This window comes from Nicotiana tabacum, chromosome 1 (genome assembly GCF_000715075.1).
Source record: "Nicotiana tabacum cultivar K326 chromosome 1, ASM71507v2, whole genome shotgun sequence".
NCBI classification, from domain to species: domain Eukaryota; kingdom Viridiplantae; phylum Streptophyta; class Magnoliopsida; order Solanales; family Solanaceae; genus Nicotiana; species Nicotiana tabacum.
In genome coordinates, this window is record NC_134080.1 from 6,005,089 (window position 1) to 6,022,393 (window position 17,305).

The window sequence follows — 17,305 nt, forward strand, 5'->3', positions numbered from 1 at the left end:
CCGTATTGAAGTTTAACTATATTCGGATTCGCACCACATAAGGTTCCATTTGGAAAAAACGCTCTCTACCAAGAATTTTTTCATACTCAGGGTTCGAACCCAAAACCTCTAATTAAGAAAAATATCCAAAACCTCTGATTAAGGAAAGATCAATCTCATCCACTGCACCACATTCTTTGGTGGTAGGTACTTCATTGTCCCACCACTAATATTTCGAAATTTAGAGCCTCACATTCTCATAAGAATCTCATTGGCTATGAGTTATGACATGCCATTTTAAGAGAAAAAATAATACTATTCCCTCCAATTCACAATAAGTGTCCAATTTGCTTTTTCATTTTGGTTCAAAATAAGTGTCCAGTTATGTAATCAAGAAAGAATTCAATTTGTTTTTACAAAATAACCCCTATGTATATATCCCTAAAAAAGTTTCTTACTCCTCACATTAAATGTTTAATTAGGGGTAGTTTAGTCATACTAGGTATTTTTGTATAGAATTTAATATTTTCTTAATGGACGTGCTAAAAGCAAATTGGTCACTTATTGTGAACTGAAAGGAGTAATAATTTCAGGTCTATTTTTAGACATAAGGTTCTATATTTCAGCTATTCATAATAAAAATACAAAATTCAGGGCTCAAAGAAAACCTGTCTAACAAATATGCTGTTTATTTTTTAAATTCTACAAAAATACGAAACTAAAGAGTGAAATTATTAAAAATTGTTATATACACTTCAAATATAGTTTTATATAGGGGTGTAAGTAGGTCGGGTTCGTTCGGGTTTTGCAATTACCAAATCAAACTAATTGTGTCAGGTTATTAAATCTAAAGATCAAATCAAACCAATAAAACTCGGTTTTTCAATTTTGATTTTTCTCAGGTTTTCGGGTTATTTGGGTTTTTTCGGATTTTTCCCAGTAAAATCTTCGTAGCACAAAAACATAAAATTTGTGATTAAAATATTTCTTTAATTCTAGTCAGATACAACTATATAAGGTATTTTCAAGAAAATAATACAAAATATGTGTCATGCATTATCCTAAAATATTCAACAATATAAAGACAATAAAATTATGTAATGTAAATATTGTTAATTAAAAAGTCATAATAAAAATAAACATAATCTAAAAGTACTAAGTCATGCTAAAATAGTAGACTAATAAGGAAGTATTAATTACATGACTAAACGCTAAAGAAAAAATAAAAATAAGTTATGCATTTTTATCTAAATCATTGCAAAACAAAAATAGATATTCAATACATTGTTTTAATTTTGGTTTGGGCTTTTGCTAGCATTATTTAAGTTACTAATATTAATCGCTATAAAACTTATTGGAATATTCAAAAGTTCTAAGTCCAACCTTAAAATAATAATGTCTTAAGAGATAAAATTATAAAAAAGTTTAAGAAATATTTATAAATTACATCACAATAAGTATATTTGTATATTAAATATATCTAAAATTTCTATATATGTAATGTCGGGTTGGTTTGATTTCGGTTTGACTTTCTTTAGTTAAAACCAAACCAAACCAAACCAATTATGGTCGGGTTTTTTTTCTAACACCAAATCATAGTTGGATTTTTTTCCCCGATTTGACTCGGATTATCGGGTTGATATGATTTGTCGGTTTTCTTTGTACATCCCTAAACTTTTATATACTTGTTACCCTCAAGCGAGATGTAATATACACCACAAATGCACTCATTGTTTTCTTCTTATATATTTTAATAACATTTGTATTTTTGGTACAAAAGGTAGTAGTTATAGACTTATAGTAGTACCCTTTAAATAGATAATTTCTCTCTAGATGTATTGCGCGCTTAGAAAATAAATAGTCGACAAAATTCTTCTGAAGAGTAGACATAATAACATTTAACATAATTGACTTGGTAATAGTAAGAGTAGCCCACAAGGGTAACCATTTAAATTTGTGCTATTTGTATATTATGGCCTTTTATAATTTTGAATTTAAGAAAATGATCTTTTTAGATCTTTTATGTGTAAAAGACAAATCTCTTACGCGTAAAAGTAAATCTCTCATGTGTAAAAAAAAAAGAAGAGGTAGAGTCATAAAACTAAAAACAACTTTGTAAAAAGCCAAAAAACCAATTGAACCGTAATGATTTTGGAAATAAATAAAACAAGAAGAAGAATATAGAGCCATTTATTTACCATTACAGGCAGCTAAACCTAATATATGCAGAGAAGTCACTTGGTGGCCTGAATCCAACTTCAGTGGGCTTTGTTTCTTAATTATTCTAGTCCATATTGTACAAAAGTATATGGAAATCTACACACTATAACCGGGTAAAAACTTACTCGCTCTGGGTGTTTACACTAAACCAATAGATATATGACATGTGTCTTGCATATGAACTTCAATCATTTAACCATGGTAAATTACGTGTATTCTCATCTAATTAAATTAATTAACCATAGTGAGTTAATATAGTTTGTTGTAAACACCTGATGTGAGTAAGTATTTACCCTATAACCGTCAAGAGAATAGAAGTTGGGGTGTTGTGGTATATTATACATGGAAAATTAGGAATTAGAAGTTGTTTAAGGGAATAACCGTACATAATCAGGCGGTGTTTTTCGCAGATAAAATAGGAAATTGTATAAAGAATTAGTATACTTGAGATGTCTAAACGGAGTGTAGGTAGGCTCGAGCTAAGATTCTGCTTGTGAGCGTAATGGTATAAGTTTGCCCGACTGTAATACCGACTGGTCAAACAGAGATGAAAGTAGGTCATAGTGATCCGTAGGAGTGGGCGTTCGGGCAATTCGGATTGGATAAGAAAATTTCGGTTTGGATTTTCGGTTATCGGATTGAATAAATGACAATCCAAATCAAATCTAGATAAATTTGGATTTGATCGGATTTTTTAAGTTTGGTTTCGAATTAATCAGTTTGGATATTATGAATTTTCGGTTTTGAGCGTATAAGTTGAGATGTTTCTACTTTTTACAAAATGAATATCCAAATGAAGTACTCATGTTAAATTGCTTAAAAAATTTCTCATTTTTGCCGCAATCATCCAAATAAAGTATTCAAGTAATGAAATTATTATTAAAAAACTACAACATTGACATTAATAGGGGCGATAGTAAAATCATATCTAAATAAAAAGTATTTTGATAATAACTTAGTAATTAATATTGAATATATGAGATAATATCTAATGAGTAAAATATTGAACTTATTACTATTCTCATATGGATAATGGACTAAATACAAAGTGCAAAAATTTCGAATTTTTAGATATCCAAAAATTCAAAATATCAAATCCAATATCCAAATATTTTAAAAATTAAATCCAAAATGCAAACTTAAAATTCAAAAAATTCGGATTTGCCCACATTATGCCCACCCCTAGATGGACCTGATGATTGTGCTCTTGTTTTGGAACGGTTCTTTGCTTAGTGACCTAAAGCTGACAAATTATTTCCAATTGAAAGAAAAGATCACCAACAATGGAGTGGAAAAGATGCAACTAACAGAAAGAAAAGGAAGAAATAAATGAGGAAGTGAAAATTAGGGTTTGGATTTTGGGCTTAAATTAGAGACTTCATTAAGGATATATTCGGAATTACACATACAATTACTGTTTATAACTATTTGGGATGGGTAGACAACGGGCGTCTCCGAAAGTGTATTACACGCGAGGTGAGTTGACTGGGTCAGATGTTTACTTAATCTATTTAATAGTCACTTGAAGTGTCAAAATAAAAAAGGACTCAATTAAGGTTTTCATTTGATTGTTAGTGACAACTTAAAGAGTCTATTTATGTATTTTGCCTTCCCGTTTCTATATTTCTTTTTAACATTCCAAAGGTCCTTGCCCCATGTTCCGTATGATACCATGATAATACGAACCTCTTTCATTATACTTATACAAGAGTATACAAGTACAAAAAATAAGGTATGTGCTAAGGAAGTTTGCACACACAAATCTAAAACTAATATAGTAACATTTGCAACTTCATTATTCATGACTAAGACATAACATCAAGACTTCCGATTTTATAGTTGTGGTTGTTGGCTTGTCAATATATAATAATGTTATTAAATGGCTAATTTCTCGAGTCGAGGTCTTTCGAAAATAGCCTTTCTACCTTTCAAGATAGGGGGTAAGTTCTGCACACATATTGACCTCCCAAAACCTTACTTTGTGGGACTATATTAAGTATGTTGTTGTTGTTGTTATTAAATGGCCAACTATAGTGGAATAGGGATAACTCGTAAAGGAATTGATCTTGCCAGTGTAAGGCCAAACTTTTCTTCCACATCAAAATGTTCTGGTGCAATATCCCCTTCAGCTTTCCAATCAAATGAATTCAACAATGAACCCAACATTACAGACAATGTCCTGGCTGCCAAAGGTAACCCCGGGCAAATTCTCCGACCAACACCAAAAGGAATGAGTTCAAAATCCTGGCCACGAACGTCTATTTTCGAACCCCAAAACCTCTCAGGCTTAAATACTAAAGGCTCTTCCCATATAGTTGGGTCGCGACCAATTGACCATAGGTGCACTATGACTTGAGAGTCTTTTGGAATAAAATAGCCACATGCCTCAACGTTTTGATCTACCTTGCGAATCAAAAGGGGAACTGTTGGATGTATTCGCAAGGTTTCTTTAACTATGCACTGCAAATAAGGGAGATGAATAACATCGGCTTCTTCTATTACCTTGCCTTTGCCAATAACTTCAGCAAGCTCGGCTTTAGCTTTGTCCATTATGTATGGTTTTCTCATGATCTCTACCATTGCCCATTCTAATGTATTGGAAGTTGTATCAGTTCCAGCAATGAAAAGGTCCTGCAATATATAAGGGATGCACAAATTAATAAATCATGGTGATATACTAGTCTAAATTGATTGTGCTATTGATTCTTTTCTTTATAATTTAGCTTTTATAAGGTAGTAAATATATAATAGATACTCCCATAATTCTGAGGCAGTAAATAATGTGTATCATTTTTTCAACATAAATAGAATAATTTGGCATATGACTATTAGTTCGTCCCCTATTATCCATATAAACTTTCTATGACGAATAAATTGCTGCAATTTGTCCAAAGAGGAAGGGGGAGAAATTAAAAAATAACCAGATTTACAAGTGATCATTCAAAAATAGCCACAGTTTCAAAAGTAATCGAAATTTAGTCACTTTTCATGTAAAGATAAATCTGAACGAAAACACCGTTCAAAATCCGGAAAATACTCCAGCATAATATACTGGAGTTCCAGTATAATATACCGATCCAGTATAATATGCTGGAAGTTCATACACAAGTGTCCCAATCTCCAGTATATTATGTTGGAACTTTCCGCGTGTTGGAGTTCCAGCATAATATGTTGGAAGTTCATACACAAGTGCACCAATCTCCAGTATATTATACTGGACCGGTCTCTGTTGCAACAAAATAGTGGCTATTTTTCAATGACGTTGCAAACGCTGACTATTTTTGAATGATCAATCCGAAAACTGACTAGCCCGTGCTATTTTTACGTAAATTATGTCAGTAATATAGGCTAATAAAAGTCAATCACAAATATTACCCGACTTCCAGCTAATTGTCAAATAACACTAATTCTACTTAAATTCCAAGCTTGAAGCTGAAGAAATTTTTTCAAGCAAATATTCCAGTAAATCAAGTGTGCATAGAATACTTGACTTTTTCACGAAAAAAATCCCCCCTAAAGCTCAACTCTGCTAAGCTCTCTAGGTTAGCTTTCTTTCTCTTCTTGTTGGTCTGATTGATACGTAATCGATCCATACGTCCATTTCGTTTTAGCTCATGAAGTCAAGTTAATACGTCGGCTTTGACAGGAGAAATGAAAAAGAATCCCTATCTTTAAAAATATACTTGATTAGTTGACTTGTATAAAGAAGGAAGAAAAAAAAAGGAACCTAATGAAAGCATATATGGGGAATAAGGAACTTAATGAAGAAGTTGAAAACGTACCAAACATAACCGTTCTATGTGATTTCTGTCAATAGCCTGTGGATCTTCTTGGCTAATATTTAACAAAACATCAAGAACATCTGTGCTATTACTAGTTGACGATTTCCTCCTTTGCTCCAACCGTTCATCAATCAATCCCTCAATCTGCTCCAACAATATATTCAAATGCTTGCTTAAGCGTCGCCTTATTCCTTGCGGATCTATCCTTTTCAGCACGGGATAATAATCAGCCAAGTTGGGTTTACCAGATTCTTCCGATATTTTGCACACCAAATCCTTGAATTCTTTACCTAAATTTGCATAATGATCCACTACATCCTTGGAAAAAATTATACTTGAAAGTATATTCATAGAGGTCTCAAAAGCAACTTGGCCTATACTCACTGCGTCCCTTGTTTGGCTACACCGATGGCAATAAGCTATTAAATCTTGGATCTTTTGAGACCTGAGATTACAAGTTGCAAAATCAACATTTTTTCAGTAACCTGCCAAGTCATTCAGGTTTAAGCATATTGGATTATGATATGACTTTGCTAATAATTTGATTTAGTTAAACCCGAAACGATCTACTAAATCAACAACAACAACAATAACCCAGTAAAATTCTACTACTAGGGTCTGGGGAGGGTAGTGTGTACGCAGTCCTTACCCCTAACTCCAAAAGAGTGAAGAGGTTGTTTTCGAAAGACCCTCGACTCAAAAAAAAAACAAAAAGATAAAAAGAGACAATATTAGTATCACCACGGAAATCATAGGAAAAAATAGGAACATAAAATCAAGAAGAAAAATGCAAAACAAAACAGATAGCTAGTAGTCCTGCACTAAAAATGAAATAGTAAGACATAAAATTGTCAGAAGCTATCTTAGACAAAAATCCTACCAGACTAGTCTCACAAAGGTACGAAGTAAGGTAAGACTCGACTACTTCCTAACCTACAACCCTAATACTCGACCTCCACATCTCCCTATCAAGTGCTATGTCCTCGGAAATCTGAAGTCTCGTCATATCCTGCCTAATCACCTCTACCCAATACTTTTTAAGCCGCCCTCTATATCTTCTCGTGTCCTCCACAACCAGCCACTCAGACCTCCTTACCAAAGCATTTGGGCTTCTCCTCTGAACATGCCCGAACCATCTGAGCCTCGCTTCCCACGCCTTGTCATCAATGGAAGCCACGTGCATCTTCTCCTGAATATCATCGGTCCTAATCTTATCCATCCTAGTGTGCCCGTACATGCACCTCAACAACCTCATTTCTGCTACTTAGATCTACTAAATCATTGGGTCAAAACGGATCAAAATACGGTAACTCCACATATAAAAATGTAATCTAAACCCAAATACACAAATAAACCACTTTTCAAAATAAGAAATTTTGGAAGCTTGGGGGCTAGTCTATGAGATTGTTTTTTGATTTGATATATACCTGAGATGCTGATTTGCGTCAAGCTTGTTGCCGGAGAAGATATAAGTATTCATGATTTTCCGGAGGCTTCTCCACCGAGTATTGACTGGTAGCCATATCACAGAGAACTGATAGTGATTAAGTGCATGGATTGCATCTGGGATTGTTCTACTGCTAAAGGCCAAGTCTTGCTTTTGAATAACTTCTTTTGCCACGGCTGATGAAGATATTACCACCGTCGTTATTTGGCCCAATCTGAGGCTGATTATTGGGCCAAATTTGTCAGCTAGCTTCGCCAGGGACTGATGGGGTTGACCACCAAGAATGTTGTGAAGATTTCCGATCAATGGTAGGGGAATTGGACCTGGTGGAAGTTTTTTGTTACTTCTGTTGGTTACTAAAAGGCAAGAAATGCATTGAAACAAAGTCCAAGCAAGTAGTAATACACCCACAATGGCTAAGTAATTCATGGCTTACTTCTGTCTTCTTCGCCACAAAACAATTAGCTAGTGGTTAAATACTGTGTTATCCAATAAGTTGAAGGTGTCAATGTTTGACCGCAGAAACAAAAAAAAGTGACCTGGTTGGTTGTTATTCAAAGTTTCCGCTTGCTCCTTCTCATTTTGATAGGAGTAAGGTGCTTGCACCTCTCTCGCTATCTACTAAATGAGCCTTCACCGCTCGCCTGGTCCCTATATTTAAATAAAGTGAAGTCAAATCAATTAAGTGATTGAGCAACAATTATTGATTGACCAACCTATTAAAATATATTTTTAAGTGTATTTTTTGTCAAAAAGTATTTTTGGGAGAAACTTTTCAAAAACTTCTACTTAAAACTATTTTTTTTCCTTCAAAAAACTTGACCAAACACCTTGACTTTGAAGAAAAAAACAATTTTAACAAAAAAAAAAAAAAAATCATTTTTGGCCAAGAAAAAAGCTCGGCCAAACAAGCTACTCCCTTCGTTCCAATTTATGTGAATATATTTGACTGAGTACGGAGTTTAAGAAAAAATGAAAGACTTTTGAAATCTGTGGTCCTAAACAATTTAAAAAAGGGCCTAGAGTATTTGTGTGGTTATAAAAACTTCTCATTAAGGATAAAATTGTAAGTTCAAGCTAAATTGTTACCAAATTTAAAAATGGGTTATTCTTTTTGAAACGGACTAAAGAGTAAATAAGTTCACATAAACTGGAACAGAGGGAATAATAGTTTGGACATTATGGGTTGAAGTTGATAAAGAGTATTTAGATGGGTAGCGGCTCCTCCCATCAGAATTTTCTCCGGTAAATGTTCGATATAGATTTGGGTAAGTAACATGTATTCTTGTTAATTTTGAAAGGATGAGATTTGTTTTTAAAATTATTTCTCTATACTTATTAACTAGTATTAAAACTCGCGCGATGCGCGGATGGTACTTTTGAAGCATTACCCACCAGCAACTTAAGTGTAATCCCCTTTTAAATCTTCACAATTGTATTAATCGTTAGTGTTCCAGGTAAAGAACAATCCTTCCTCATTTAAAGACACTGACATAATTATCAAGCTATCAATGACCTCATCGGGTATTTCATGGAAATAAACCTTGCAATTAAACACCGAAATAAGTTATACTATATATAAAATACTCATGTCAGCAGCAAAATGTCAGTAAGAAGGTTTGAGAACAAATCAAATAGCAGAACACCATCAAGAAAGAACTTTTCCAAGCCAGTATCAAAATGAGGGGCTTGTACAATAGCACATTGTGAATCCCAGCATAATGTTTTACTAAGCAGGGAAGTATTTGGGGCATCTTTATATAATGGGAAAAGTATATCACTACAAGTCTACAACCAATTTTCCCTAACTGAATCCTGATAATCTAACCAAGAGTATTAGACACAATTTTGCATTAACGCCACAACTACTGTGTGCCGGCACTTCATGTAAAAACAAATAATCATTACTTACAAAGTCTAAATATGCCCAATATGTTATAAACATATTATATTATGGATGTTCATTTAGTACTCCGTTGTAAATAAGTTTCCTGAAAAAACTTATCCATATGAGACTCCACCGTAAATATGTTTATCTATTTAAGTACTCTATTGGAAATAAGCTTCCTGAAGAAGCTTATCACTTCGATACCCGGTTATGGATAAACATTACCCCCGGTAGAAGATTATCCATACCGGGTATAATAAGCTTATCCTTTTAGTACTTCGTTATGGATAAACATTGCTCTCAGTAGAAGATTATCCATATCTGGTATAGTAGCAGCTTACACAACAGCTTCCTTTCTTCTATAAATAGAAGAGATTTCAGTTCATTATGTACATCAGTTTGAATTCGAATAATATATTAGTTTCTCTCTATACTTGTCTTTACTTTATAGTCTTTATTTTATAACACGTTATCAACACGAGACTCTACCATCTCGAGCAAATATTTTGAGAGTATCTGAGGTAAGAACTTTCTTTTCCTAAATAATGTCAAATATTTCTAAACTTGAATTTGTAGCCCTGGATATATCGGGCAAAAGCTACATGTCTTGGGTGCTTGATGCTGAAATTCATCTTGATGCGATGGGTCTGGCAGACACCATCAAAGACAAAAATCAGGCATCAAACCAAGACCGTGCCAAAGCAATGATATTCCTACGCCATCACCTTGATGAGGGCCTGAAAATGGAATATCTTACTGTTAAAGATCCAGTCATATTGTGGAATAATTTGAAAGATAGATATAACCACCTGAAGATGGTCGTTCTTCCACAGGCACGATATGATTGGACTCATCTAAGGCTACAAGATTTTAAATCTATCAGTGAGTATAATTCTGCTATGTTCAGAATTATTTCCCAATTGAAGTTATGTGGTGATAATATTACTGATCATGATATGTTGGAGAAAACTTTCACCATTTTTCATGCCTCGAATATGCTCCTGCAGCAGCAATATCGAGAGATGGGATTTAAAAAGTATTCTGAACTTATCTCACATCTTCTTATAGCCGAGCAACATAATGGGCTATTAATGAAAAATCATGAAAGCCGACCTACTGGTTCTTGTCCATTCCCTGAAGTGAATGAGACGAACTTCCACCAGGCTAAACGTGGAAAAGGTCGTGGCCCCAGTCGTGGTCATGGTCGTGGTCGGGAAAGAAACTCTAATCATGGTAATAATAATGCACCAAAGAACACTCCTCACCACCAGCAGTGGAAAAGGAAGGAACAAAAGCATGAAGCGGTGCAAGCACCAAATGCAGAAAACGCATGCTATAGATGTGGAGAAAAAGGGCACTGGTCATGTACCTGTCGTACGCCAAAGCACTTGGTTGAGCTTTTTTATCAAGCCTCCCTAAAGAAGACAGAGAAAAATGTTGAAGCAAATTTTATTTCTGAAGATAATTTAGACTTCATGCATTTGGATGTAACTGATTACCTTGCACTCCCAGAAGGAGAAACAAGTCATGTAATCGGTGGTGAATCTGTAGAAATGTAAATATTTTAATTTTTGTTATTTGTAATAGATAATATGATTATGTAATTGTTGTACATAAAGAAAAATTATGATTTGATAATGATGTTTACTATAATATATCTTGTTTATGTCATTTTAAAGAATATGGATAACATTATTAGATCAACTTAAACTCTAGCAGAGTTTGCAAGAAATATACAACCACAAGAAGTGGTTATATTTCATATATCTCATTGTAATTATATTTTGTTAACTACCAGAAGTGGTATATGCCTATGATCACCAGAAGTGATAATTTAGGCTTTCTATGGTTACAATTGAAGATAAGCTACATAAATATTCTCTATATTAAATGCACGCCTCGATTTGCTCCTGAAGTAGTAAATATTTTAAAAGAAGTTGAGGCATCACAATTTGATGTGATTAATGCGCATTCAGATAATTATGTTCGATTTCCTGAAGGATGAGAACTTTTGATAATATTAATCCATTCCCTGAAGTGAATATGACAATACTAATAAGTCGGGTAAATATGAACGCGCTCTTGATGTGAATACATTACAATTCACCTCCAGAAGAGTTAATATAATTGAGAGAATATATACTCAATATTTCATATTTTAAATTTGCTTCTGAAGAAGTAACACAATTGAAATTGCCTCCTGAAGTGGAAAAATATTATGAAGAGGAGTTTTCGTGTGCTTAAACAATTATTTTATATTGTTTATTTGATTGTGATTTTCTCTCATGACACCAGCAGTGTCTGAGCAATATTTGATAGTACAAAATGTATCAACAACTCCTGAAGAGCTAAATGTTTGCCTAAAGAATACATGACACCAGTAGTGCCAGATAAATATTAGATTGTGGATAATAAATGAAGGCTCTCGAAGAGCTTATATACAAATATGTCATTCATATTATATGATTATGGTCAAAACATATGTTGTAGTAAATCTGAAGTTTATTAATACAAATGACTATCATATCGAGACTACAAATGATTGGAAGATTGATAATCTTCATGTTTCCACAATCATAGGGGGTAAAATAATATGTATATGAGAAGTTACCCGCCTTATTCTTTAATTTGTACTATATCATGTATTACAGTAAACCAGAAGTTTACTAAAGCAAAAGTTTATGCCATAGTAAACCAGAAGTTTACTAAGAGATTGCACATGACATGATAAACTTGAAGTTTTCATTTGCCATTTTTAAATGAGCTATTTGAGAATTCAGATAAGCATATACTAAAGAACTAGAAGATTCTTCAGGAATTCTCATGTGTTGCTTGTTCTCATAATTAATTGATTATACCAGCTAAAGTTGGGACTAAGACCCCTGATTTTAAAATATATAAAAGGTGAATATGGGCCCGTTCACCTATCATGTGAACCACTTATAGGTGCATATATGAGATAGTTACATGTGTAATTATTGTCAACCTGCAGTTTGACATTTGGAATTGCTTTTCTCGATTAAGAGCATAATTTTCAGATTATGAAATCAAGACAATTCATCTTGATAATGCTGATTTATATCCAAGCTGGTTTAACATTGAATACCTCCTATTAATGGCTAAACCATTGCTTATGAGAACAAAGATTCATGTGTTGGTCTAAGATTTTCTAAATTGCATATAGAAACACTTGTATGCATCAGATCAACAATATATGATAAGTCCTCCCTTCACAATTGGTTTAGGATCAGAAACCAAATATTTTTACTATCTTTTATTGCGTGGTATATGATTAATTTCTCTACCATAATACACAAAGATATGTTTCCCAAAGATGATTGGGGATATATGTTAGTTTTTCTAACATTTGGGGGATGGAATAAACAGTTGAAAAATATGCTATATGAATCGAATTATCATGATCCTCACTTAGAAGATAATTCAAGTCGAATGCCAGAAACATTTGCTGATCCAAAATTAAATATCATATTTCAGCCGCAAATACTCCTATTAAAATTAAAATCCCTGAAGGATAGAGTTTACTGTACGCATGAAGCGTGGTAGACCAATCGGTTCCAAATGTAACAATCCTTGAAAAATAGTAGGAGCTAATGATCAAAATGATCATAATGAGGAGGAAATAAGCTCTAGAAGAGCCCACGACATAACATTTCATGAAACTCCCAAAAAAGTTCAGGTACCTGAAAATAAAGAAAGTGATGAGATCTCCACAAGTCATGTCGCTTCGGAACTGACACAAAATGTCCGTCGACGATATATTTAATACAATATAGTGCACAATATTATAAAAGATTGTGAGGATCGGACTAGCAGTCCAGACACTTGAAGATATCATACCATTTAGATACAAGTCTTAACCTATATGACTTATTTGGCTAAATCTATATGAAAATCCTTGAAGGATTGAAAATGCCCGAAGCATATAATTCAAAGTCTTGAGAAATGTACTCGATCAAATTATAAAGATCTTTGTACGGTTTAAAGCAATCTGTGCGCGTGTGGTATAATCGCCTCAGGAAATATTTGCTGAAAGAAAGTTACATAAATTATGTTATTTGTCTATGTATTTTTATAAAGAAAATGTCATCAAAATTTGTTATACTTGCTGTTTACGTTGGTGACATAAATCTTATTGGAACTCCGGAAGAGCTCCAAGAGGGTCTTAAAAATACTTTTACATGGACAAAGTGTACCCATTAAGTACACCAATGAATATTCAATCACTTGAAGTGAATAAGGATCCGTTCCAACCTCTAGAAGAGGATGAGAAGCTCCTTGGTCTTGAAATACTCTATCTCGGTGTAGATGGTGCACTTATTTATCTTGCTAATGCTAACAAAAGTGGTGCAGATCATATTGGTAATGCAGATGCAGGTTATTTATCCGATACCCATAAAGCTCGATTTCAAACCGGCAAGCAGGGAGTGCATATGATTGAGATCAGTGATTCATTCGAGAAACATGTGGGTTGGAATGTGATAAAAAACCCACAATATTATATGGAGACAATGTTTCATGCATAGCACTATTAAAGGGAGGATTTATAAAAGGAGATAGAACGAAGAACATTTCACCAGAATTATTCTACATACATGATCTTCAGGAAAATTGTGACATTGATGTGCATCAAATTAGTTCAAGTGACAATCCAACAGATTGTCTTTACCAACATCAATTTTTGAGAATATGGTATACAATATTGGAATGCGGAGACTCAAATATTTGAAATAAGGTTTTCTTCAGGGGGAGTAAAATGTGTGACAATCCAGCAATGCGTATTACTAAATATGTGTACTCTTTTTCCTTCACTAGGATTTTTTCCCACGTGGTTTTTCCTAGTAAGGTTTTAATGAGGCACATTATCTTTTAATGAACATCCAAGGGGGAGTGTTATAAATATATTATATTATGGATGTTCATTTAGTACTCCGTTGTAAATAAGCTTCCTGAAGAAGCTTATCCATATGGGACTCCACCGTAAATATGTTTATCTATTTAAGTACTCTATTGGAAATAAGCTTCCTGAAGAAGCTTATCACTTCGATACCCGGTTATGGATAAACATTACCCCGGTAGAAGATTATCCATACCGGGTATAATAAGTTTATCCTTTCAGTACTCCGTTATTGATAAACATTGCTCTCAGTAGAAGATTATCCATATCTGGTATAGTAGTAGCTTACACAGCAGCTTCCTTTCTTCTATAAATAGAAGAGATTTCAGTTCATTATGTACATCAGTTTGAATTCGAATAATATATCAGTTTCTCTCTATACTTGTCTTTACTTTATAGTCTTTATTTTATAACACAATAATAATTGTGGAACTGATATAAGCATTAAGGAGTACACAGAAAACCAAAGAAATACAAAATAAGCATCTTCAGTAGGGTATTGAGACCATGAATTGATGCGGCCAGCAATTTGATTGGGCCATGAGTACCAAAAGCTAAGTTCAGGCTAAATGTGGAAGGATAAACCATGCATATATATACCTTGTTTTCATTGAAGCCTTTGTTGAGTCACCATACCACTGAATACCTGACAAATAGGGTACATAAATACTGAACTACACTATCACCTTGAGTCCGGAATCAAAATGTGGTTCTTTTGAACTCAAACTACATAAATAGATGGTAAAAAAAAATTACATTTTTATATATAACGCCATAGTATCTGGTGCTATACAGTAACAATAACGACACCGTTAATGTATAGCGCCAGGTATTGTGGCGCTATACTGTAAAATCTGACACGCCCAGGTATAGCGCCACAATACCTGGCGCTATACATACATCATTAATGTATAGCGCCAGGTATAGTGGCGCTATACATACATATTTTATATCCCCTTCATCTTCCATGTCGATTCATCCTCCATTATTTTAAGTCCCCTCTCTTCTAGGTCCCCCACCCCAGACCCGTTTCTGCCATTTTTTTATAATTTTTTTTTGGGTCCCCCCGACACATAAAACTCGACACAAATAAATTTAATTGCAAATAAAATACAAAATGGCATGAAAACACATATATATAAATCAGGATATTAACAGACAAATTTATTTTACTAATTTATATTTTTTTAGAAAATACTAATATTAAATCCGGATAAATTTAACATGCTAGTTTCGAAAAAAAAACACAAACCGAAATAGAACACATACAAATCAAATAATATGCATTATTATAAATGTTTCAACTTAAAATAAATCGAAATACCTTAATTTGGAATTTTCGGAAAGCAAAAAATTGAAATTTTGACTCCGGAAGTGTGAATCAACAATAACACGAAGCTCTACTCGAATGTGGGATCTACGTTCTTCGAGTTTTATGTGTCGGGGGACCCAATTTTTTTTTTAAAAAAAAATGGCAGAAACGGGTATGGGGTGAGGGACCAAGAAGAGAGGGGAGTTAAAATAAGAGTCTGAAACCAAAATGTGGTTCTTTTGGACTCAAACTACACAAATAGGTGGTAAAAAAAAATTACATTTTTATATATAGCGCCATAATACCTGGCGCTATACAGTAACAATAACGACACCGTTAATGTATAGAGCAAGGTATAGTGGCGCTATACATACATATTTTATATCCCCTCCGTCTTCCATGTCGATTCATCCTCCATTATTTTAACTCCCCTCTCTTCTTGGTCCCCCACCCCATACCCGCTTCTGCCCTCATTTTAAACATAAAATTTTTTTTTGGGTCCCCCGACACATAAAACTTGAAGAACGTAGATCCCACATTCGAGTAGAGCTTCGTGTTATTGTTGATTCACACTTTCGGAGTCAAAATTTCAATCTTTTTGCTTTTCGAAAATTCTAAATCGAGGTATTTCGATTTATTTTAAGTTGAAACATTTATAATAATGCATATTATTTGATTTGTATGTGTTCTATTTCGGTTTGTGTTTTTTTTCAAAACTAGCATGTTAAATTTATCCGGATTTAATATTAGTATTTTCTAAAAAAATATTAATTAGTAAAATAAATTTGTCTGTTAATATCCTGATTTATATATGTGTGTTTTCATGCCGTTTTGTATTTTATATGCAATTAAATTTATTTGTTGTTTATGATTAGTTTAGATTATTTTTTAGTGTAGTAAAATCTAGATTTTTTGGCGTAGTAAAATCTAGATCTTTTTAGCGTAGTAAAACGTAGACCCTTATAGCGTAGTAAAATTTAGAGCCTTGTAGCATAGTAATGTGTAGTATTTTAGCTTAGAATTCCTTTTGTTAAATATCTTATACTGGTTATTGAAAATGCAAACTTTGTACAATTAAGTTAATAATTGTATATATATATATATATCGATATTTTGAGGACCAGTGACACCAAACTATCATTAATAATTATGTATTTTTATTATAATTTAAATTCATATTTTTTAATAACTTAATTGTACAAATTATATATATATATATATTCAGGGCTCGATATTTTGAGGCCCAATGACACCAAACTATCATTAATAATGCAAACTTTGTACAATTAAGTTAATAATTGTATATATATATATATATATATATATATATATATATATATATATATATATATATATATAATTTGTACAATTAAGTTATTAAAAAATATGAATTTAAATTATAATAAAAATACATAATTATTAATGATAGTTTGGTATCATATATATATATATATATATATATATATATATATATATAATTTGTACAATTAAGTTATTAAAAAATATGAATTTAAATTATAATAAAAACACATAATTATTAATGATAGTTTGGTGTCACTGGTCCTCAAAATATCGAGCCCTGAACCCATATATATATATATATATATATATATATATATATATATATATATAATATTTGTACAATTAAGTTATTAAAAAATATGAATTTATATTTGACGACATGGACACGACTATACATTCGGCCCCTCGGACGTTGGATCTATTAGCCCTATAGCCCTAGCATAGATCCGAGTATATATGG

The 17,305-nt window shown here is 32.9% G+C and overlaps 1 protein-coding gene across 1 annotated transcript; it reads right to left on the minus strand.

Annotated features, from left to right (window-relative positions):
- Positions 1–3,867: 3,867 nt before the first annotated feature.
- LOC107830162 (geraniol 8-hydroxylase) lies at positions 3,868–8,055 on the minus strand. Its single transcript, XM_016657640.2, has 3 exons — positions 7,409–8,055; positions 5,982–6,426; positions 3,868–4,830 (listed from the first exon to the last, which is right to left on the minus strand). Exons 1-3 carry the CDS (start codon positions 7,855–7,857, stop codon positions 4,228–4,230), a joined length of 1,497 nt encoding a protein of 498 aa, XP_016513126.2. The 5' UTR covers positions 7,858–8,055; the 3' UTR covers positions 3,868–4,227.
- Positions 8,056–17,305: the final 9,250 nt, after the last annotated feature.